General features: G+C 36.6%; 2 protein-coding genes across 2 annotated transcripts; both read left to right on the forward strand.

The window, feature by feature from the left end:
* Positions 1-503: 503 nt before the first annotated feature.
* On the forward strand, positions 504-6,095 carry LOC109083311 (protein O-glucosyltransferase 1-like). Its single transcript, XM_042716325.1, has 11 exons — positions 504-958; positions 1,803-1,893; positions 2,008-2,151; positions 2,249-2,384; positions 2,711-2,832; positions 2,939-2,998; positions 3,077-3,177; positions 3,682-3,739; positions 3,842-4,009; positions 4,512-4,568; positions 4,877-6,095. The coding sequence occupies exons 1-11, from the start codon at positions 883-885 to the stop codon at positions 5,031-5,033; spliced, it is 1,170 nt and encodes a 389-aa protein (XP_042572259.1). The 5' UTR covers positions 504-882; the 3' UTR covers positions 5,034-6,095.
* A 12-nt stretch (positions 6,096-6,107) lies between these two features.
* On the forward strand, positions 6,108-15,979 carry LOC109083312 (complex I assembly factor TIMMDC1, mitochondrial-like). The gene is made up of 9 exons (XM_019098114.2): positions 6,108-6,283; positions 7,659-7,877; positions 8,138-8,303; positions 8,542-8,630; positions 12,126-12,193; positions 12,345-12,423; positions 15,263-15,373; positions 15,470-15,591; positions 15,684-15,979. Exons 1-9 carry the CDS (start codon positions 6,252-6,254, stop codon positions 15,737-15,739), a joined length of 942 nt encoding a protein of 313 aa, XP_018953659.1. The 5' UTR covers positions 6,108-6,251; the 3' UTR covers positions 15,740-15,979.
* Positions 15,980-23,646: the final 7,667 nt, after the last annotated feature.

Raw genomic sequence — 23,646 nt, forward strand, 5'->3', positions numbered from 1 at the left:
ACCCCCCCAAAAATTAAATTTCTACGCACACGCGCACGCACACACACACACACACACACACACACACACACACACACACACACACACACACACACACACGACTTGGCTATTTAAATGTTGACATTACACATAAGACTTCTTTTTTTATACTGAGCTAATTATTATTACTATAACCTATAACCCTAACCCTCTATGAAATTTCCGTTTTTATTTATTTATTTATTTATTTATTTATTTTTTTAGATTTTTATTTTTCCTTATATTTATATATTTATTTTTTCACAAATGAGGATCACCCTGCACGTCAGGGTTTTTTTTTTTTTTGGATAGATCACTTAGAATTTGTCCCCAAATATATTGTATCTACACACACTCACAGTTATTTTATACCCTCATAGTCAATATAGTCAATTAATACTTATTGTATTGCATATTGATTTGCAGTTTGATATAACCACCCATTAAATGAAGCCGAAGTGCCACCTACAGGCCTGTGTGTTTGTGAAGTGTAGTCTGTTGGGGCAAGAACAAGCGAGATAAGGACTTGAAAGGACAACTTTTTGTTAATAATGCAACAACAGTAAGCTAATTAGGCTATGTATAACTTACACTACTATAGTAACTGCAAGGCTAAATTGGAATTTGAGCCCCTGTGGAACTCTTTGCGCGTCCCTGGAAAACGTCCATATAACTAAGGGCAAGCATGATTGCTTTACTAAAATTCCCTAGTTATTCCAAAGTTTAGAGATCCAGTAAAATACTTTATTATGTTTACTAGCCTTTATGTCAAAGTGGGGACCTCTAATCTAGTTTCAGACCATACTAGTACATTCATCTACTTCTCCTCAAATCGAGCCAGTCACGCTTAATTGATGCAGAAAAATGGAGCTGCCATGGCTGTTCATGCCGTCTTTTATACTTTTGCTGAATGGAGTTGAATTGTGTCTTTCAGATAACGGTGAGAACTTAGACAAATTTAGTTTGATGCTGACAATTATTTAGCTTTGATCGGTCGCGTTTTGATTTGTTTGTCCACATCTGAATCTTGATACTGTAGATTTCTGTAACGTTACCTGCGTCTTTAGCATTAGCGGAGTTTAGACCCAGCAAATCTGATGTTTTTGGAAGTCTTAAATTCATAAATTCGTAGCATTACGTTTTATGCTTTACCAAAAAATGTATATCTTCTTCGGTATTTTTGGCTTGTTTTGCAATATAAAATCCAAACATCCTTAAATGAAGATACATTTACTTGTGATGCGAATTAATCATATAAAGTCTTGTTTTCTGAGAACAAAATATAAGTTTATGCTTAAAACAATAAATGTCTTATGGGGAAATGAAATTTCTTCTTCTTCTTCTTCGTCTTCGAATTAGGTCGATTTTTCTGAAACCGCTGGCAAATGTTTGTTTTTTGTTTAACGTTAATCATAAACTAATTGACTTGATAAAACTTGATCATTTTAAACAATTTCTCAGAAAACAAAACTTTTGTCTCAAGAAAATGTCATGATTGGACATTTACAGTGGAAAACAAACTACTGAGGGTGAGCGTTGCTTTTTTTGCAGTGTGATCAGAGGGTACAGCTTTTTTTTGTAAAATGAATAAAAAAGATTGGAGATCAGATTGTTCCATTTAATTTATTCCTTGGACTTAAATTTAGCTTTATAAAACCTGCAAAACCCTGTTTTGAAAATACAGCACATCTTACTATTATAACTGTCAACAATCTGTGTGTTTAGAAAAAATATAGAATGAACGAAGATTGTTTTTTTGAAAGATATATATTTTCCTCTCTCAGCCAAACGCTGGCAGTCATTCATCAGGAAGATCACAGAAGCCACAAATAATTACCAGCCATGCAGTCAGGAGAACTGCAGCTGTCATCTCAGGTCAACTTATAAAGTGGCACCTTGTTCATAGCAGATCTTCCCAAAGAATACACACACTGCAGATGCATGCATCTGTATAATGTAAACTTTCCTCCATCGCTCTTTTGATTGCAGTGTCCTGAAAGATGACCTTAGGCCATTTAAAAACGGCATATCTGAAGAGTTGATGGCAGACACAGTCCAAAGAGGTGTTGGTACACACTACCAGATCATTGGGAACAAGTTGTACAGAGAACAAAGCTGCATGTTTCCAGCAAGGTTGGTGTAGTGTACGTTATATATTTTTTTATTAAAATCATGAACCTATTGTGTGCGTATGGATGTTGAATATCAGACATTTATCGTTTCTTTACAGATGCAGTGGTGTTGAGCACTTCATCCTAAAAGTGGTTAACCGGTTGCCAGATATGGAGGTGGTGATTAATGTGCGCGACTATCCACAGGTTCCTGGATGGGTCCAGCCAGTCTTGCCTGTACTTTCTTTCAGTAAGGTGTGTACAGCCACACCCAGTGTAGCACCACTGAACAATCTACTTATTTGATTGTATGGTATTGGTATATCAGTAGTATATGGTATATCCTGCTTAATTATATTAAGGCAATTTACATTTCCTCTGCCTTCAGATTACTAACAATATATCTTTCTTTTTTTTTTTGTAAAAGAATATGCATGAAAAGAACATTCTATTTTCAACATTAAAAAAATATATATATATTTTTAAAAAAAAAAATTAATATTATTAGGATGAATATTAGTAGGGCTGTTACTGTATTAATGTCTATTAACATTATAGTTATACTTTTGTTGATTGTTTAGACGGCAGACTACCAGGACATCATGTATCCAGCATGGACATTTTGGGAGGGAGGTCCTGCTGTGTGGCCCATTTATCCCACTGGACTTGGCCGATGGGACCTCATGAGGGATGACCTGAAAAAGTGGGTAACAAAGATTTAAGAATGCTTGAGAATATACAGAGGGTTAACTTGCATTACAGTCGATTTCAGGCCATTATATATCTAATGTTTAGTTCACATTTTTCAGATCAGCTGCTCGATGGCCCTGGAAGAAAAAAAATACAAAAGGATTCTTTAGAGGCTCTAGGTCAGTTGTATTTCCAACATATAGTTAAGTGCAGTGTTGTTTTCTTCATAAACTGATCCATTTGGCCAATCTTTGTAGGACCAGTTCAGAAAGGGACCCTCTGATCCTTCTCTCAAGAGAAGCCCCTGACCTTGTGGATGCTGAGTACACCAAGAACCAGGCCTGGAAGTCAGAGAAGGTTTGTTTATCCTTATTTAACATATAAAAGGCATCCTTGATCAGTATTACACCATTCATTCGCATAGGCTGCCGAACTGGTCCCCCGACTGAGCCTAGTTTCTGGCATCCCTTTTTTTGTTTTCCATTTCTGTCACCTAATGGAGTTTGGGTGCCTTGCCACTGTTGCCTTTGTCTTGGTTAGTTGGAGCCTGAAAGACACTTAACTTTTAGAAATGTATCGATATGATCACACTGACTGACACCATCAGATAAGAAGAAAACTTGAACTGAATTAACCTGGATAATAGCAGTATTCCGACAGGGCAACTCATCTGGTCTAATGTCTTGGCCTTGGGAATCAGTAGGGTTGGGTATTGTTTGAATTTGATTGATTCTGATTCCGATTGCTTGGGAAACACTATGCTAGAGGTGCTTTGATATTTTCAGCAAACTCAGTTTTATCTTTCTGCTCTAGACTTTGTCATTTCAGAACAACTAACATATTTTTTTTTTTTTTTTCTCAGACACTCTGGGTAGACCCCCAGCCAAAGAAATCCCTCTAGTTGACCACTGTGAATACAAGTAAGACCTGTCTCTTTTCTGCTTTTTCATGAGCTATAGCACTGAAACAGTGAACCAACATTAAGATATTTTGTTATAGATTGTCTGTTCTCTCTATTCCAGATACCTTTTCAACTTCAGAGGTGTGGCTGCTAGCTTCCGTTTGAAGCATCTTTTCCTGTGTGGATCGCTGGTTTTTCATGTTGGTGAGGACTGGCTTGAGTTCTTCTACCCTCAGCTCAAGCCCTGGGTTCACTACATTCCTGTCAAACAGGACTTGTCTGATCTAAGGTAACTTAAACATTTTCCTGTGGCTAGCGGATATCCACCCTTTTCTTTAACGCACATTGTCCCCTGTGTACCCTGTTGTGATTTTATGGTCAAAGTGTTTTACATTCTGTGCTTTTAATTATGTTAGCCGTTGGAGGTGAAGTTGGTTGTTTTTGCAGAATAAACCTAAATTATAAGATTTGGCTTTGTTTTACATGCACATGTAAGGTATCATCTCCATTCACACTTTTGCAAAGCTTTGACCATGAGCAATCTAAGTGCCAGTTTCAATCTTACATGTACAGAAAAGGAAATGTTAACAATTAGTCAATACATTGTAATTGAAATCTGTGTAATATCATCAGCTGAAATGTTCTCAGTTTACTCATTTTCATATTGTTCCAGACCTGTTAAAGTAATTATCATCAAACAAGTGAGATGTGTTCATAGAAATGTTAATGAAAACAGCAGTAGAGAACTGCTGATTTTCGAAAAACTAAACCGTTTTTCTTTCTGTTGTTAGAGAGCTGCTTCAGTTTGTGAAAGAAAATGATGCTGTAGCAGAAGAAATTGCTGTGAGGTAACAAATTGCTCATACTTTTAATGAGTTTATCCTTTATTCTAGTATATACAGTCTATATGAGATTCACCAAAAAAAAAAAAAAAAAAGAGAGAAAAAGAAGACATTTCTGTCATGGTTCACTCTGTTTGATTACCAGTATTGTTCAGACTAGCTTCTTTTGTTTTCTGTAGAAGAAAAAAGGTGATTATAGTTTTGGAACAACATAGGTATGAGTAAATGAGCATTGAATTTAATTTTTGGCTTAACTGTCCCTTTAAGACATTGTCTGTGTTAATACTAATATGTATGGTTCTGTACTTCTTTAGGGGCCAGAACTTTATTCTGAATCATCTCCGTATGGAGGATGTGTCTTGTTACTGGGAGAGGCTCCTCACTGACTTCAGCAAGCTGCTCAAATACAAACCCAAGAGAACATCTAATTACAATCAGATCATCCACAGACCCAGCAGATCTGAACTCTGACCTGAGGAAATCATAATGGGGGAGACCATCCTCCTTTTTGTCTGCCTTCATTCTTGCTCTTCATTCTGTTGCTCTTTAAACTGATCTTTACAAGCTGACAAGAGCGTTAAAACGCAGCTCTGTGGTTAATCCAGTGAATCCTGCCAAATGTCTCTAAGACTGTCTATATTGCTTCAAAAGTTAAGACTCAAGGAATGTTTTAAAATCAGTTCAGTTAAAATATAGTGATCTGCCTTAATTAAAAAAGACCTTTCCAGACCCTCATCCTCTGGATGTCAGAAATATTACACAGCTAAAATATGCTTGGTGTCTTCATAGCATTCATCAGTCTCAACACAAATTCTTAAGGTCATACGAAGTCAGTTTGAAGTGTGGTGTTAAATCTGATGCAGGTGTAGCACAATGCAAAAATAATTTATTGTGAAACAACGACCTGCCAAAAATGTTTCCTTAAAATTGTATGGCTTTGTCATGGTCTTAGTGGAGTTGTTACTTACTATTTAAGCATACCGTTTGTTTGTTGTTGTTTCCTGTTGAAGTTATGTAGACATTTTTCCATTGCAGATTTATGAGTTATTTCATGTGAATAGTTAGGGCTAGTTATTTAAAGTGTCAAAACTGAAGCCAGTTCAAATAAATCCTGTCATCTAGGCCATAAGACCACATTCAATACATTTGTTACATGAAATAATGTCAATAGATTACTATGATCAAGTGCAGAATTACTTTTTGCAGTAAAAAATAATCTCTGGATCCGAATGATTAGTGATTTTGAATGAACTCATACCATTTTTAACATGTCTTCTATGTCACTATCAATGAAACAATACCAGCAAAACCTCAGTAAAATAGTGTTAGTAGTAAAGTATTGATGCTGTTAATTTTGATTCCACACTTAAGTGCCACATTTGAATTTAAGCATAGCTAAACTGATACTGAGATGTTGAATATGTTCTAGTATTCCAGTAGATAATTGTCACTGTGTCTGTAGATTTAAAATTTTCTCAGTCATTTTTATTACCTCAAACTAGTCAGTTGTTTCAATAAAGGTAAATATATATATATTCTCTTTTTTTTCTTTATTCCCTTATGTTTTGACGGCGTTGTTAAGCAAGATAAACAAGACTGATTTTTAAACCGATTTAATTAGTCGGGTCCTCCACCACTAGATGGCGTAATCTGGCCATTGTGTAAGGAAGTGAGCATGTTGACATTGTAATGGTCGCTGAAGGAGCATTGAAAGAAAGCGGGTGAGACATGTCTGATTTTATGAGAATTAGTCCATATTGATTTATACTACGCTTTGCAGTATTTATTTTTGTATATGTGCTGTCATTTACATTCAGAAAATCTACTCTTTTTTTTTTTTTTTTTTTTAGCATTTTGCAAATTATCCTAAATTGTTAAGCGATGTAATTTGCCCACACGCGGTAAAATAAACTAATTACGCAATACTAGAATTTTGTTAGTGCTTGTTGAGAAAGTAGAATATCATTTTTTGCTTCAAAAAACATGTTTTTCTGCACTTGTTTTGAACATGCTGAATTCTACTTTGTGTTTGACTATTTTTCCTCCAAAGCAGCATTCATATTACTTTTGGTTTAATTATGATTTGATATTGTGGGGTGTCTTCGCATGTGCAACTGGGTTTTTATTTCGCAGTTCTTCTGAGAAAATGGGAGCATTGTTAGATAAAAGCCCTAGTTTAAAAAAAAGATCAATGCTATAATTCATTTAAAATACATTTATTGTATACTAAGTATACTTCAAATTCATTAACTGACATGTCACTTACTGATGTAAAATTATAATTAAACATTATTTGAACTTTTCTTTATTGCACAATGCACATATTTTAATGTCTTAACGCACCTTCCAACATGTGCCTAAAATGTGTTTTAATAAAACTGTTAATAAGGTCTTTAAATGCAAGATATTTAAAGTGTACGTGAAGTATACTTGCAGTAGTTTAGCACAGTCAGTCACAGTTAGCACAGTCAGATATTCTTAAGTATATCTTTAGTTAGACCTCAGCACTACTTCTGCACAATTAAAGTGCATTAAGCACAAAATTAGTTTAGTATACCAAAAGTTTAATTGCAGGGTATTTTTATTAAGAACATAATTATGTATATGTATTTATAGTATACTTAGCATGAAATCAATGTATTTCAAATAAATTTAAGTATATTGTTTTTCACCAGGGAGGTTACAATTCCCTGTAAATGAGATAACTCAGAATTTTGAGGGAAAAGGGCAGAATCATTAGATATAAAGGATTTTAAGATGTAAACTTGTAATTGCCTGGATAAGAGTCTAAATTCTTTGTTTATATAACTTACGTTTTTTCTCAGAATTACAAGAAATAGGCTAAAGTCTGAATTGTGATACAAAAAGTGGCAATTTTTTTATTTATTTATTTTTTATCTCATGTCGGAAACAAGCTTCTATAATTTATTCCTCTGTGATGCTGAAACTCTTTTTGACAGCTGTGTTGCTTCAGGTGTTAAATGCAGCCTGTCTGTATGATTCTGTCGTTTAACCATAGGGCATGCGTGTCAGTGTGGATGAACATGCATAAACACGCTCTTATACCTCTGGCCTTGTGTTTCTGTGATTAAACAGCTTGTTGATGCGTACTGCAGACGGGCAGAATTCATCACCCACATGTGGGGGGACAGATGCACATGGACTTGAGGGCTCACATCTGAGTCTTCTGGGGTTCAGTCTTCCTAGTGTCCATGCTTCTGATAGTACCTCCACACAGACCTTACCACAGCACCTAGATAAACCAGAGTTTCCTGACACAGGATGGGATCGGATCAAATATCTTTTCTACAGGAGGTAAGTATCAGTGGTGTGTCTGCAATACATAACACACTGTTGTGTTGCTCTGCCATTGTAATCAGACTTTAAATGTGTAGTTCTTTGCCTTTCACTGGCCTTGTTTGATGCATGTGATATGAGATTTAATTCACAGTTAACTAAGCACAACCAGATGATATGCCATATTTGTAACACACAGTATCAGAGATACCTTTATGGAACATTTGTGGGCATGGTGCATTTGCCTCTCTTTATACTCTGTTCTGCTTTTCGCTCAGCGAGGGTCAGATTTACTCAGAGGAGTTAAGGAATATAGTAAAGAGTGGCATTGCTGCAGCTGTGGTTGGGATGGTCTATGGAGGCCTACCAGGAGCAAGACATGCTCGTGAGAGATTCATCCAGCTCAGCCAGGCTGAAATTTACCAAAACAGAGTGGATGCAGTGGTAAGACAAAAAGAACATCAAATGTATCTGTTTTGTAGCAATAGATTTTCATTCACACTGACATCTGCCCTCATTGTCCATTAATGCATCAGTATACTTGAGTACTGTAAAATATGTTTTTTGATGCTTGAATTGCTTTGTTTTTATATTTTGTACAGCTGAGAAATGCACATTATTATCTTATGGGACTGAAATGTGCATACAGTGATGTTTTGTGTATATATTTGTGTCTGTCCAGCGCTCAGCCCATAATGCAGCTATTCGTGGGTTTGTGCGCTTTGGCTGGAGGTGGAGCTGGAGGGTAGCAGCTTTTGTGACCATGTTTAAGTAAGTTTAGATATGTTTAGGTTTAATTTGTGAAACATTTAATTACATGTTTAAATGAACTTGTCTGGCATAAAGATATACTTGAAAATGAACATTTGCTGTAAATGTATTCCCCCTCAGCCTTTTTTTTTAAGTATATTGTTTTGCTTTTTTTTTTTTTTTTTTTTTTTGCATTATATCATAAGCTTGCCAATGCATCCTCTGCAGTGAAGGGGTGTCATCAGAATGAGGGTCCAAACAACTGATTAAAAACACTACAGTAATCCACATCAGTTAATGTCCTGTGTGTACTGTAAATCTAAATGTTTGTATAAAACAAATCCATCAATAAGACTTTTTAACTTTTTTTTTTAAACCATCACTTCTGGCTAAAATACAACCCAATAATTCATGATATTACTTCCTCCATTGGAACCTGTTGTCCTCTCACATCAAAATCCACCCATATACAGTTAAACCAAAAATGATTCAAACACCAGATATAATTTTTTATATTTTTTAGTAGTGGATGCAGAACACTATAGTTCATAAATGTAAGTGAGGATAGCAAAATAAAGTAAACTGTGACATATTATACCCCAGATTTCTTCATAGAGTGGACTACAAGTAAAATTGATCAAAAATTTGGAACCAAAAATTGGATTTGACACCTTGACCAGACCATGTTTTGTTACATACCTTTCTATCAAAGTTATCTGACGTTGTCAAGATGAATTTGTTCTGACACAATTTAACTCTGACTTCTTGTCATATTTTATTAAGATTTCCTAAACTATAGCGAATAAAATGTGATAATGTGAGAAAAATGTTTTGGACTGTTTTGTCTTATATAATCCATAATATTGCTTTCTCTAGTGAAAAAAGTTATCTTGTTTGAATTAGGAGAGAAATATGCACAGATCAAGCTCTGTCAAGCTAAAACAGTTCTAAAGAAAGGTTTTTATGAGAGAGGACAACAGAGGATGGACTTTTTCACTAGAGAAAAAGTTTTTTATAGATTCTGATTCGGAAGTGACATCTTGATGAATTTGTTTCTTGCAAACATGCAGCTTTTCCTTTCACAAGACGTTATTTGAAGGACCGTGATGTAAGTCGTCTGACTTTATTATTGTGATGTTTTTAACAGCTGTTTGTTCTCTGAATGCACCAATTAACTGCACAGGATCCATTAATAAGCAAGTGATCTATTTCCTTTAAAGAAACAAACTCATATATGTCATGGATGGCCTGAGAGTGTGGACATTCTTTGCAAATGTTCATTTCTGAGTGAACTTTTTCTATAATTTTACAATTTATGTAAGCCTATTGTGGACCCGTTTCACAGACTGTGAGGATGCATTTTAATAGTCAAATCATGCAAAGTTTTAAAATATTTTAATAAAAAAAATGTATATACAGGTCCTTCTCAAAAAATTAGCATATTGTGAAAAAGTTCATTATTTTCCATAATGTAATGATAAAAATTAAACTTTCATATATTTTAGATTCATTGCACACCCACTGAAATATTTCAGGTCTTTTATTGTTTTAATACTGATGATTTTGGCATACAGCTCATGAAAACCCAAAATTTCCTATCTCAAAAAATTAGCATATTTCATCCGACCAATAAAAGAAAAGTGTTTTTAATACAAAAAAAGTCAACCTTCAAATAATTATGTTCAGTTATGCACTCAATACTTGGTCGGGAATCCTTTTGCAGAAATGACTGCTTCAATGCGGCGTGGCATGGAGGCAATCAGCCTGTGGCACTGCTGAGGTGTTATGGAGGCCCAGGATGCTTCGATAGCGGCCTTAAGCTCATCCAGAGTGTTGGGTCTTGCGTCTCTCAACTTTCTCTTCACAATATCCCACAGATTCTCTATGGGGTTCAGGTCAGGAGAGTTGGCAGGCCAATTGAGCACAGTAATACCATGGTCAGTAAACCATTTACCAGTGGTTTTGGCACTGTGAGCAGGTGCCAGGTCGTGCTGAAAAACGAAAATCTTCATCTCCATAAAGCCTTTCAGCAGATGGAAGCATGAAGTGCTCCAAAATCTCCTGATAGCTAGCTGCATTGACCAAGCCCTTGATAAAACACAGTGGACCAACACCAGCAGCTGACATGGCACCCCAGACCATCACTGACTGTGGGTACTTGACACTGGACTTCAGGCATTTTGGCATTTCCTTCTCCCCAGTCTTCCTCCAGACTCTGGCACCTTGATTTCCGAATGACATGCAAAATTTGCTTTCATCCGAACAGAAAAAAGTACTTTGGACCACTGAGCAACAGTCCAGTTCTGCTTCTCTGTAGCCCAGGTCAGGCGCTTCTGCCGCTGTTTCTGGTTCAAAAGCACACGCCTGTGCACGGTGGCTCTGGATGTTTCTACTCCAGACTCAGTCCACTGCTTCCGCAGGTCCCCCCAAGGTCTGGAATCGGTCCTTCTCCACAATCTTCCTCAGGGTCCGGTCACCTCTTCTCGTTGCGCAGCGTTTTTTGCCACACTTTTTCCTTCCCACAGACTTCCCACTGAGGTGCCTTGATACAGCACTCTGGGAACAGCCTATTCGTTCAGAAATTTCTTTCTGTGTCTTACCCTCTCGCTTGAGGGTGTCAATGATGGCCTTCTGGACAGCAGTCAGGTCGCCAGTCTTACCCATGATTGCGGTTTTGAGTAATGAACCAGGCTGGGAGTTTTTAAAAGCCTCAGGAATCTTTTGCAGGTGTTTATATTTAATTAGTTGATTCAGATATTAGGTTAATAGCTCGTTTAGAGAACCTTTTCATGATATGCTAATTTTTTGAGATAGGAATTTTGGGTTTTCATGAGCTGTATGCCAAAATTATCAGTATTAAAACAATAAAAGACCTGAAATATTTCAGTTGGTGTGCAATGAATCTAAAATATATGAAAGTTTAATTTTTATCATTACATTATGGAAAATAATGAACTTTTTCACAATATGCTAATTTTTTGAGAAGGACCTGTACATTAACAACACTTTATACTGCACCTTTGCATAAAAAAGGTAATGATGCTATGAGGGTGTTTTCTAATATAGTGTTTATGGAAATGGCGGATGTTTTTTTTTTCCTCCATTCTGACTGCCGCTATCAGTCTTTCTCTATTTTTACCTCTTTTTGAAAATTGTGAAAACATTACTGATTTAGCCAATGGTGTGATTTTGGGGAAGGCTGAAAAGGGTGGTAGGACTGTTTGGGGAAACCTATTTGAAAACAGTCATTATTTCATTTCTTTTCTTTTCTTTAGGCACTGCTAGTTAGTTCAAATTAAAAACTATACCTTTCCAATGAGCAGCATTATTTCAACAGCACATTTGAGTTTTAGAAATGTATACAGGATGTTTCAAAACAGTAGAATAGGTTTAGAACTTCTGTACTAGGATTGTCGCTGCAGGAAAATTAATAGCCTGTCAGGTTTCCACAATTATGATAAACACTTGATGCTGTTCAAATCTTTTTTTATTTATTTATGTATTTATTTTTTACAGCACTGTAAGTACTGGATTGACAGTGTACAGAGACAAAAATGCTCTGAGCCATTTTGCTGTTGCAGGTGGTAAGTTCACAAACTCCTCATCCTCTGGGTCTGTAGGTGATGGTATTTTAGTAGGCCTGTGTCTGTGCCTCAAGTTAAGTGAGTTTAAAAGCATTTTTGCTGAACATACTAAGATGACAGATAGAATGACAGTTTATGCATGTGTGTTCAGCTCTCACAGGAGGAGTGTTCCGGCTGAATCTGGGACTTAGAGGGCTACTGGCTGGTACGGCCATAGGAGCTATACTGGGGTGAGTAGAACGGGGGGGGGGGGGTGGTTGTGTGTGTGTGTGCGTGTGCGTGCATCTCAGCGATGTTGCTCTCCCTGGAGAGATGTGTCTACCCTGGAGCAATACTGCACTCTTTGCCCCCTCACACTACCATCTCCCTCCCTCCCTCTCTGAGGGTGTTCTGTCAGTCAGCTGTGGCCTTCCCTGTAACCCTCTGTCTTGCATCTGCATCCCCCAGCCAAAACAACTCCCTTCCCCCCTTTTGCTCCTCCAGTTCTTCTCTTTTCATTTTTCATTTCTCATTACCAGAGGTACCCATATGCTAAACAGAAGTCTTTGATCTGAAGAGCTATCAGCTGTGCTGTGCTCTGTTTTACTTTTTTTTTTTTTTCAATGTTCCTTTTATATTTCTTTTTGTTTTAGGTTCATTAGTACTTTCTCACTTTTCCCCTCATTAGCAGAGATGCTTAAGTTAGAAGAGCCTCACACAGCTGTTTAACACACCTGGAGCACACAGTGTGCAGACAGACAGACCGTAATGCCTCAGTCAGGTGCAACAAAGTGAATAAAGGCTATGCATAGTACATTATGCTCTACAAAGTGTGAAGACTGTTACACGTTAACATGCTCACTATTATTGGACTTGGAAATGGGTCAGTGAAAGATCATGGAGCATTTCATCAGTGTTATTGTTGTTAACGAAAACTAAAACGAAAAAATATAAACAAATTGAAGACATATGTTGTGGAAATTCTAATTCAATAACAATTTTTAGAGACTAAGAATGAAAAACCAAACAGAGTTTTGTCTTTGTATTGCTTTCATTCTCTGCAGAGAATGATCTGGTTTACACACAGCTTGAGTCTGTGGGCAAAGAGATAACACACAGACTCAGAGCCCACTTTTTATACTATGTAAAAAGATACATTGAAGGACAGATTAGGACAGGGGTCTCCAACCCTGCTCCTGGAGAGCTACTGTCCTGCAGATTTCAGCTCCAACCCCAATCAAACACACCTGAACCAGCTAATCAAGGTGTTCAAGGCTACTTGATAATTACAGACAGGTGTGTTGGAGCAGGGTTGGAACTGAAGTCTGCAGGATGGTAGCGCTCCAGGAGCAGGGTTGGAGATCCCTGGATTAGGACCTTTGAGCCAATCATGTTGCTTAGTGTACATCACCCCATAACACATGCACATTACATGGTAAATGTCTGGTTACTCTCAAAACTGCCCGTCCCTGTTACACAGTTTCCCCTTATACAGTATGTTGTTTTTCAACCTAAAGCAGTTACACGCACAAGTTACATAAAAAACTCGATGTCCCTATTGACTATATACTACCTTGATCATTGTATGTTTAATTTTAGTTTGGCTAGTTTTTTAAGTTTGTCAATTTATTAATGAACACAACACATACAATATACCAAAACTACTACTGCTGCTACTAGTACTACTACTACTAATAAAAATGAGCCATACTGAATTTGTATTTACAACAATAAGTTTATGTCTGCTTTAAGTGAAAGCACAGATACTGAGTGGAAAATTTTACTCAGTTAAAATTAGAAGTATCTGGCCAAAAACAGAAAATAAGTCAAAATGCCTATTTTTGGTGAATATCCTTGTAAGCACATTCTTGGTAATACATATTATATCAACATGAACAATTGGAAGAAAATATGTAATCCATGCATTTGGTCTTTAAAGTGACAGCAGATCCTGTCATGAGTCATTAATGTTAATTAAGGAACAAATGAAAAAGAGAAAGTCACTGGTTAAATTTGCTCTACACTGAATAACCTACCTAGCTTTAATAAGGATGAATTATATAATAAAGATGAAGTATATTAAATGTATACATTATATTCTATACCTTGAATTCTGTTAGACCTATGTGAAAACTTAAAGCACTCGGTGTACTTAACATGAACATTTGTTCTGTTGTGTGTGTGTGTGTGTGTGTGTATGTGTGTGTGTGTTTGTATATATATATATATATATATATATATATATATATATATATATATATATATGTGTGTGTGTGTTTCATGGTGGGGCCAGTGAAATTTTGGCAGGATAAGTAACATAATATACAAAGATGGGTTTTTGTTCTTTTCACACTTTGTTACACGTTAAGCATAATTTTACACATCTGCACTGCAAAAAAAAAAAATGCTTTTCTTACTTAGATTTTTTTGTCTTGTTTGCAGCCAAAATAAAAACAAAAAATCAAGAAGGCAAGTAAAAATTATTGTCTTGTTTTCAGAAAAAAAAAAACCCATGCTAAAATTGAAACAAGCAAAATAATCTGTCAATAGGGTAAGCAAAATAATCATGTTTTCTGTTTGAAATAAGATTATTTTGCTTACCCCATTGGCAGATTATTTTGCTTGTTCTAAGCAAAAACTCACTTAGTTTTGACTCTTTTTTTTTTTTTTTTTTTTTCTCGAAAACAAGACAATAATTACATTTTTACTTGTCTAGAAAATCCTTCTTGATTTAATAATTTTTTTATATTTTGGCTGAAAACAAGACAAAAGAAATCTGTAAGAAAAGCCTTTTTTTCTAGTGTCAACAAAACACATGGATTTATATATTTTTCTCACTTGAGATATGCAAATGAAATAAATTCTTAGCATATAGTTTCCTGAAGAATTGTTCTTTGTGTTGTTTTATTGTTGATAATCCATTGCATATTAAAATAATGAAAATATGAAAAAAATAAAATAAACTGAAATTAAAATTGACTATTATTCAGCACTCAGAACAGCCTGCACACCTTGTGTTTATATCAGCAGCACTCTCGCTCATGTGATATTGTTTAATTACTCTTTGACAAACATGTGATGTTATAACAGGCTGCCGGCTGGAGTTGTAATCATTGGTCTGCAGAAGCTGGGGGGCGAGTCCATGCATGACAAGAGACAACGGGAAAGACGAGAGCTACATGAGCTGAGAGTCGCTGAATGGTTAGTTACACCAGGAAAAGAGAATCTTTTCGTACTTGGACAGAATTGGATAACTTTCACTTTGAGCCGAAAATTGAGCTGATGTCTCCATTATAGGAATGCTCGTCTCAAGCTTACAGATGATCTCATTGGGGAAATGAAGTGTGAGAAACATCAGGACACTGATAATGACCTTCAACGAATAGAGGAGCTCCTCAATCAACCTAGGAATGAGAAAGGTGCAAAGAGCTCTGACAGCCAGCAATATCAGAGACTAGAAAATTAATTAACCAAAACTCCTGGCTGAACATTCTGACTATGGTCTTTCTAGGATGTTCTACTAAATTCCTGGATCCTGGTACCTGTTCCCAGTATACGTGTCAGTGACCAGTGACCATCATTATCAATGTAATACTTACCTTCAAATGCAAATGTTATCTACTGCACGTATGTGCATATCCCTATTTATTTTAAAACCTGCAGAAACTTGATAAAGTTGTTGCAGTTGGGTAAAGTATTTGGATTAGACACATTTACAAGTAACAAATGTTTTGTATGTCGGTATTGTAATTGATGGGTTTAACCAATGTAAAATATCAGTGCCAAATAAACTCAACAAAAAAGAAGTGTCTATTTTACAGAATAATGTATTTTATAGATAATTTTGTAAAATCTCAAAAAGTTTACAAAACAATATTTTCCGTACTTGTTCAATGAACCATAAACGCTGGTTCTGACTCTTAAAAAAAAAAAAAAACGGAAGAAAGATGGCGAGAGTCCCTGCTCATCTGTGTGAACATTCCATAGGAGTCATGAGGACTGAAAATGTAGCCACTAAATTGCAAAGTGCTAAAGAGAGACATGAAGAACAGTTATTTATCATTTTCCCATTAAAACAGATATTTACAAGTGTTAAGAAATTTGCTGGAAATTAAAGCAGATGAAAGTGAGAGAATGTTTTTTTTTTTTTTTTTTTTTTTGCTGAGTTTACATACAGGTGAAATTATGATAAAATGATTCCAACATTTTCAAAGAGAAATAACTGTATGCTACAACCATTGGTTATGCAGGTTTTATGAAGATAAAATTTAGATCATTTTAAGACCAAGCATAGAAAATATAAGGGATAAATTGAACAGGAACACAATATGACAGTATGGTCTCTAAATGTAATTAGTTGTATGGAAATATAACTTCATACAGATCTTCATTACTTTTTGATAGCTTAAGACTTGAATAGCTCTGCTTGCTAACAATATGAAATTGATCACACTTCACACTTTGGGGTAAGAAAAATCTACTTCATTCAAAGGGAAATCAAGTTTGCATTCCCCATGGACAGATATTTGTTTTTGTTTTAAGCTTAAACTCAGTTTTGTTTCTCAACAAGACTTCATGGGCCCTATTTTAACGATCTAAGCGCATGGTCTAAAGCGCACGGCGCAGGTGCACTCAGGGCGTGTCCGAATCCACTTTTGCTAATTTAACGACGGGAAAACGGTCGGCGCGCCCGGGCGAATGGTCTAAACGGGTTGTCCCTATCCTCTTAATGATTAATGGGTGTTTTTTGGACGTAACGTGCAATAAAGCAATCAGAGGGTCTTCTCCCACTCCCTTTAAGAGCCAGTTGCGCTCGTGCCATGACGGATTTTTCTATTTAGACAGCGAAATTCGCAAGCGCAAAGACAGAACTCCGAGATGAAACGGAGCTGCTCGTGCGCGAGCAAATAGGTAGCCTAATTCTGATACAGCGATGATGACTATCCATTATGACATGTAGGCATTTTTATATAGCCTACACAGTAATATTATTTTATATTGTAATCCTTTAATTTTTAATATTTGGCATGTTTGTGTGATACTGTGCGTCCCTGTGTGTGTAATAAGCGCTTGTACGCGCGTGGACCCGCCATACTTACGCGCTCTTTAAATAACAAAGAAAAAACATTGCGCCAGACTTTAGACCAGGTTTGAGTTGGTCTATGGCGCAGTCTATTTTCAGTTTCTCAAAATAGCAACGCGACAATAATGCGCTTGAACACACCTCGTTTTCAGACCAGCACACCCATAAGCGCACAAATGGGCGCAAATGCATTTGCTATTTAAACTGCGCGGCGCAGGACTGGAAAATGAGAACTGCGTCGGGCTGAAATGCAATGCATTTTTCTGCTCTGATTTAAGATCCTTATTAGGCTTTAATTTGTGGAAGAACAAATTAACTCTCTTTAAGCCCCGCAAATATAAATAAAAATAAAAACTTGTAGAATTACTCACTGATGTTTAATGTTGTCGTGAAGAGGATAGTTATGTCAAAATTACTCTTTGATAATACAGCATTTTGATGTATGATGCCTTGAGCTTGTCAGCTGCTGGGTTAGATCCTCTGTAAACAAGATGTGACAACAGCTGGGTCTCTCTCAGATGTACAGTAATGCCTAAAACAGTCTGGAATTTATGACAGATTCAAAGGGCCAAGAGACAGTAATAGACAATACTGTTCCTCATTTCCAGATAAGATAGTTAACTTTTGGCAAACAGCAGGCTAGAAAAAATTAACCCAGTATTAAAAATGGCTGTGAATAATGTACAGTATACACATTTAAAATACAGATTTATGTGAAATACATAATATGAAGTTAACAACCAAATTTGATACACCAGTCCATTTTTTATTTCCGGCTAAAGCAAAGAACATTTGATTTGATTAAGCTGTGCAGTGCAGTTACACATTCAAGTGGATATTAGATGGATTTATGCAGCAATTTGATTGACTGAAAAACTTGGATGCTTGTGAAATATGCTACTCATGTTACCCTTTATTCCAGTCAAACTGAATAATTTCAGTGAGAACATGCCCAGCAGCCCTACTTGTAATTGTAATAAAAAGTCACATTGACTGCAACTCCTCAGTGCTACATGTGCCTCTATCACTGTAATTACTGTGGAAGATCAATAGCAACACCATGAGTACAAATTGTGAATTGCACCTTTTTGCACAAAAACCTAGGCAGAAATTAATGTCAAGTTTGTTTCATTCTCATTTGAGGGAACGAAATACTGTACCCAGTTCACAAATGTCAGAAACAAAAAGAGTAATGGGATCCAACTATTAAAAGTACTTATATTGTCAGTGACAACATGGATGGAGAGAAGCCCTTGAATCCAACATCAGAATCAGCTGATGAACAAAAATTTGATGAAAAAAAACCTGTTGTTGCTCTGCTTTCTGAAAGCAAAAAAACAAGCTGATGTCTCTGGGGTTCATCTATTTGTCTAGGTCTCTTTTGGCATTCAGGTGCTGAACCACCATCTGGTCTGGATACAGACTGGATCTAGGTGACTGCAGTGATCAATGAAATCTGATCTGGATATGGACTGCATCCAGGTGGCTACAGTGACCTTGGAATAAGAATGAAACAGACTAATATTAGTATAAAGTAATATGAAACTTTACATGTAAATATGAATATACAGTTCTATATGGCTCTGACTGAATTTTGAATTGTAAATAGGCTATTAAATGTGATTTATTCCTCAAACCAGGGGTGCTTTTACCAAAAGCATCGATAACTATGGTCGCAAGTTCTATTGAACTCTGTTGGTCACGACAGAACTTGCACCACTGTTGCTTTTAGGAAACGTACCAGTAGTCCCTCACTGCAGAACACAAGATCCAGGGGGCGAGGTTGGATCTAGGGAATAGAGAGTAGGTTCTGGGGTGGAGATGGGTGAGTTTAGGGATCAGGGGTTGGAGATGGCCCTAAACCTACCAATCTCCACCCCCTAGATGTGGATCCAACCTCGCCCCCTGGATCTTGTGTTCTGCCATCTCAAACGCACCAGTTAAGCATGAAGTCTCTCTTCAGCATGAAGTCCCTCTTTTTCTGAATTGGGGGCATTTTCAAGTTATGTAGCACCAATAATAGTCCAATATGTAAGGGATAATCAATGGCTAGCCGTGCATTAAAGGATTTTAAATGCACGACGTGGAGGCAAAGAACCGCCTAACACAAAGATTATACTTATTCCATGGTCATTTACCTAGTTATAGACAAATTAAAAATAGTATTGCTCTTTACAGCGCAATATTGAAATGAAAATAAATTAAAAAATAATAAATAAAAAGAAAAGGAATATATAGAATAGAATAGAATAGAATAGAATATAATAGAATAGAATAGAAAATAAAGAAGCTAGTGTTAGTTGTTTTGTTTTTTTAAAGGCACCTATTATGCAAAATCCACTTTTACATGGTGTTTGGACACAAATGTGTGTTGGCAGTGTGAACACCACCCCCCTACAATGATAAAAATCCACCCACTCCTTATTTTTTAATCCCTTTTAAACCAAGTCAGTCTCACTAGGCCTGGCGTTTTGATTCTCATGCAACTTGGTAATTTGGCAAGTTATAGACAAGTTAAAGAGCCCATATGACATTGCTAAAAATAACATTATTTTGTGTATTTGGTGTAATGCAATGTGTTTACAGGTGGTGGTCCTATAATTAGAATATCATCAAAAAGTTTATTTATTTCACTAATTCCATTCAAAAAGTGAAACTTGTATATTATATTCATTCATTACACACAGACTGATATATTTCAAATGTTTATTTCTTTTAATTTTGATGATTATAACTGACAACTAAGAAAAATCCCAAATTCAGTTTCTCAGAAAATTAGAATATTACTTAAGACCAATACAAAGAAAGGATTTTTAGAAATCTTGGCCAACTGAAAAGTATGAACATGAAAAGTATGAGCATGTACAGCACTCAATACTTAGATGGGGCTCCTTTTGCCTGAATTACTGCAGCAATGCGGTGTGGCATGGAGTCAATCAGTCTGTGGCACTGCTCAGGTGTTATGAGAGCCCAGGCTGCTTTAATAGTGGCCTTCAGCTCTTCTGCATTCTTGTGTCTAGCATATCACATCTTCCTCTTCACAATACCCCATAGATTTTCTATGGGATTAAGGTCAGGCGAGTTTGCTGGCCAATTAAGAACAGGGATACCATGGTCCTTAAACCTGGTACTGGTAGCTTTGGCACTGTGTGCAGGTGCCAAGTCCTGTTGGAAAATGAAATCTGCATCTCCATAAAGTTGGTCAGCAGCAGGAAGCATGAAGTGCCCTAAAACTTCCTGGTATACGGCTGCGTCGACCTTGGCCCTCAGAAAACACAGTGGACCAACACCAGCAGATGACATGGCACCCCAAACCATCACTGACTGTGGAAACTTCACACTGGACCTCAAGCAATGTGGATTTTGTGCCTCTCCTCTCTTCCTCCAGACTCTGGGACCCTGATTTCCAAAGGAAATACAAAATTTACTTTCATCAGAGAACATAACTTTGGACCACTCAGCAGCAGTCCAGTCCTTTTTGTCTTTAGCCTAGGCGAGACTCTTCTGACGCTGTCTGTTCTTCAAGAGTGGCTTGATACAAGGAATGCGACAGCTGAAACCCATGTCTTGCATACATCTGTGCGTAGTGGTTCTTGAAGCACTGACTCCAGCTGCAGTCCACTCTTTGTGAATCTCCCCCACATTTTTGAATTTTGTTTCACAATCCTCTCCAGGGTGCGGTTATCCCTATTGCTTGTACACTTTTTTTCCTACCACATCTTTTCCTTCCCTTCGCCTCTCTATTAATGTGCTTGGACACAGAGCTCTGTGAACAGCCAGCCTCTTTTGCAATGATCTTTTGTGTCTTGCCCTCCTTGTGCAAGGTGTCAATGGTCATCTTTTGGACAACTAGTCAAGTCAGCAGTCTTCCCCATGATTGTGTAGCCTACAGAACTAGACTGAGAGACCATTTAAAGGCCTTTGCGGGTGTTAAGTTAATTAGCTGATTAGAGTGTGGCACCAGGTGTCTTCAATATTGAACCTTTTCACGATATTCTAATTTTCTGAGATACTGAATTTGGGATTTTCCTTAGTTGTAAGTTATAATCATCAAAATTAAAAGAAATAAACATTTGAACTATATCAGTCAGTGTGTAATAAATGAATTTAATATACAAGTTTCACTTTTTGAATGGAATTAGAGAAATAAATAAACTTTTTGATGATATTCTAATTATATGACCAGCACCTGTATGTGGTTTAAGGTTCAAAAAACACATTATTGTCCACATACTGTACACTGTAAAAAATAAAAAATGAAACTGCTCATTTCCAGTTTAAGAAACCTTTTGAGTCTCAAATGCTCAAAAATGCTATTTTCTTGAAACTACATAAAAACCCTTGTCAGACAAACAAAATTACCCCAAATGTTGCCCCAACTAGTCAAACACAGTTGTCTGAACAAAGAATTCATATTGTTGAAATGTTAAAGGGATACTCCACCCCAAAATGAAAATTTTGTCATCAATTACTTACCCCCATGTTGTTCCAAACCCATAAAAGCTCCGTTCGTCTTCGGAACAGAATTAAAGATATTTTGGATGAAAACCTGGAGGCTTGAGACTGTCCCATAGACTGCCAAGTAAATAGCAGTGTCAAGGTTCATAAAAGGTATGCAAATGTATTTATTTATTTTTTCTAAGTAAATTCATGATTATTCATTAAAATCATATTATTTAGTTCCGTACCTCAGTAACCCCTCAACCCTGTTACACAAATCATTCTCCCCCCATAAAAATAATAAACTGATCCTTATGTGACCTCGTTAACAGGAAGTGAAATCATATAGCCTAAGCAAGTTACCACCTTCTTTTATAACTATAACTTATTAATATTGTTATATTGTGGTTTTAAGCTTAACAACTCAACCCTATTACATCAAATACAAATAGAAATCTATTACTTGTGAAAATGATCAATATACATGATTTCTTAATATCATGCATGCCATGTGCTCTCCTGCTATTCACTACATTTAGAGCAGTGGCAATTTTCATCTATAGCATCCGGAAAGTATTCACAGCACTTCATTTTTTCCACATTTTGTTATGTTAAAGCCTTATTCCAAAATTGATTAGATTAAATTATTTTCCTCAAAATTCTACAAACAATACCCCATAATGACACCATGAAAGAAGTTTGTTTGAAATATTTGCAAATTTATTAAAAATAAAAAATGAAGAAAATCACATCTACATAAGTATTCACAGCCTTTGTCATGACACTCAAAATCGAGCTCAGGTGCATACTGTTTCCACTGATCATCCTCGAGATGTTTTTACAACTTGATTAGAGTCCATCTGTCAAGTCAAGTCACCTTTATTTATATAGCGCTTTAAACAAAAAAGATTACATCAAAGCAACTCAACAACATTAATTAGGAAAACAGTGTGTCAATAATGCCAAAGGACAGTTAAAGCCAGTTCATCACTGAATTCAGTGATGTCATCATCTCAGTTCAGTTTAAATAGTATCTGTGCAATAATTTGCAATCAATTCAACGATATCGCTGTAAATGAAGTGTCCCCAACTAAGCAATCCAGAGGCGACAGCGGCAAGGAACCAAAACTCCATCGGTGACAGAATGGAGAAAAAACCTTGGGAGAAAACAGGCTCAGTCGGGGGGCCAGTTCTCCTCTGACCAGACGAAACCAGCAGTTCAATTCCAGGCTGAAGCAAAGTCAGATTGTGCAGAAGAATCATCTGTTTCCTGTGGTTTTGTCCCGGTGGTCGTCTGTGACAAGGTCTTTACAGGGGATCTGTCTCTGGGGCTCTAGATGTCCTGGTCTCCGCTGTCTTTCAGGGCTGAAGAGGTCCTTTCTAGATGCTGAGCCACCATCTGGTCTGGATACGTACTGGATCTGGGTGACTTCAGTGACCCTCTGACTTGGATACAGACTGGATCTGGTGGCTACGGTGACCTCGGAATAAGAGAGAAACAGACTAATATTAGCATAGATGCCATTCTTCTAACGATGTAACAAGTACATCAGGTGTTATGGGAAGTGTTCCCAGTTCCGGTTCACCTAACTGATGCAGCCTAAAAATCCTTTAACGGATTTGGATATTAGAAGCATATTAGTGTGTTATGTGTAAACCAGGTTAAAGAGATGGGTCTTTAATCTAGATTTAAACTGCAAGAGTGTGTCTGTCTCCCGAACAATGTTAGGTAGGTTATTCCAGAGTTTAGGCGCTAAATAGGAATAGGATCTGCCGCCCGCAGTTGTTTTTGATATTCTATGTATTATCAAATTGCCTGAGTTTTGAGAATGCAGCGGACATGGAGGATTATAATGTAACAAGAGCTCATTCAAATACTGAGGTGCTAAACCATTCAGGGCTTTATAAGTAATAAGCAAGATTTTAAAATCTATATGATGTTTGATAGGGA

Source organism: Cyprinus carpio, chromosome B1 (assembly GCF_018340385.1).
Source record: "Cyprinus carpio isolate SPL01 chromosome B1, ASM1834038v1, whole genome shotgun sequence".
Taxonomy (NCBI): domain Eukaryota; kingdom Metazoa; phylum Chordata; class Actinopteri; order Cypriniformes; family Cyprinidae; genus Cyprinus; species Cyprinus carpio.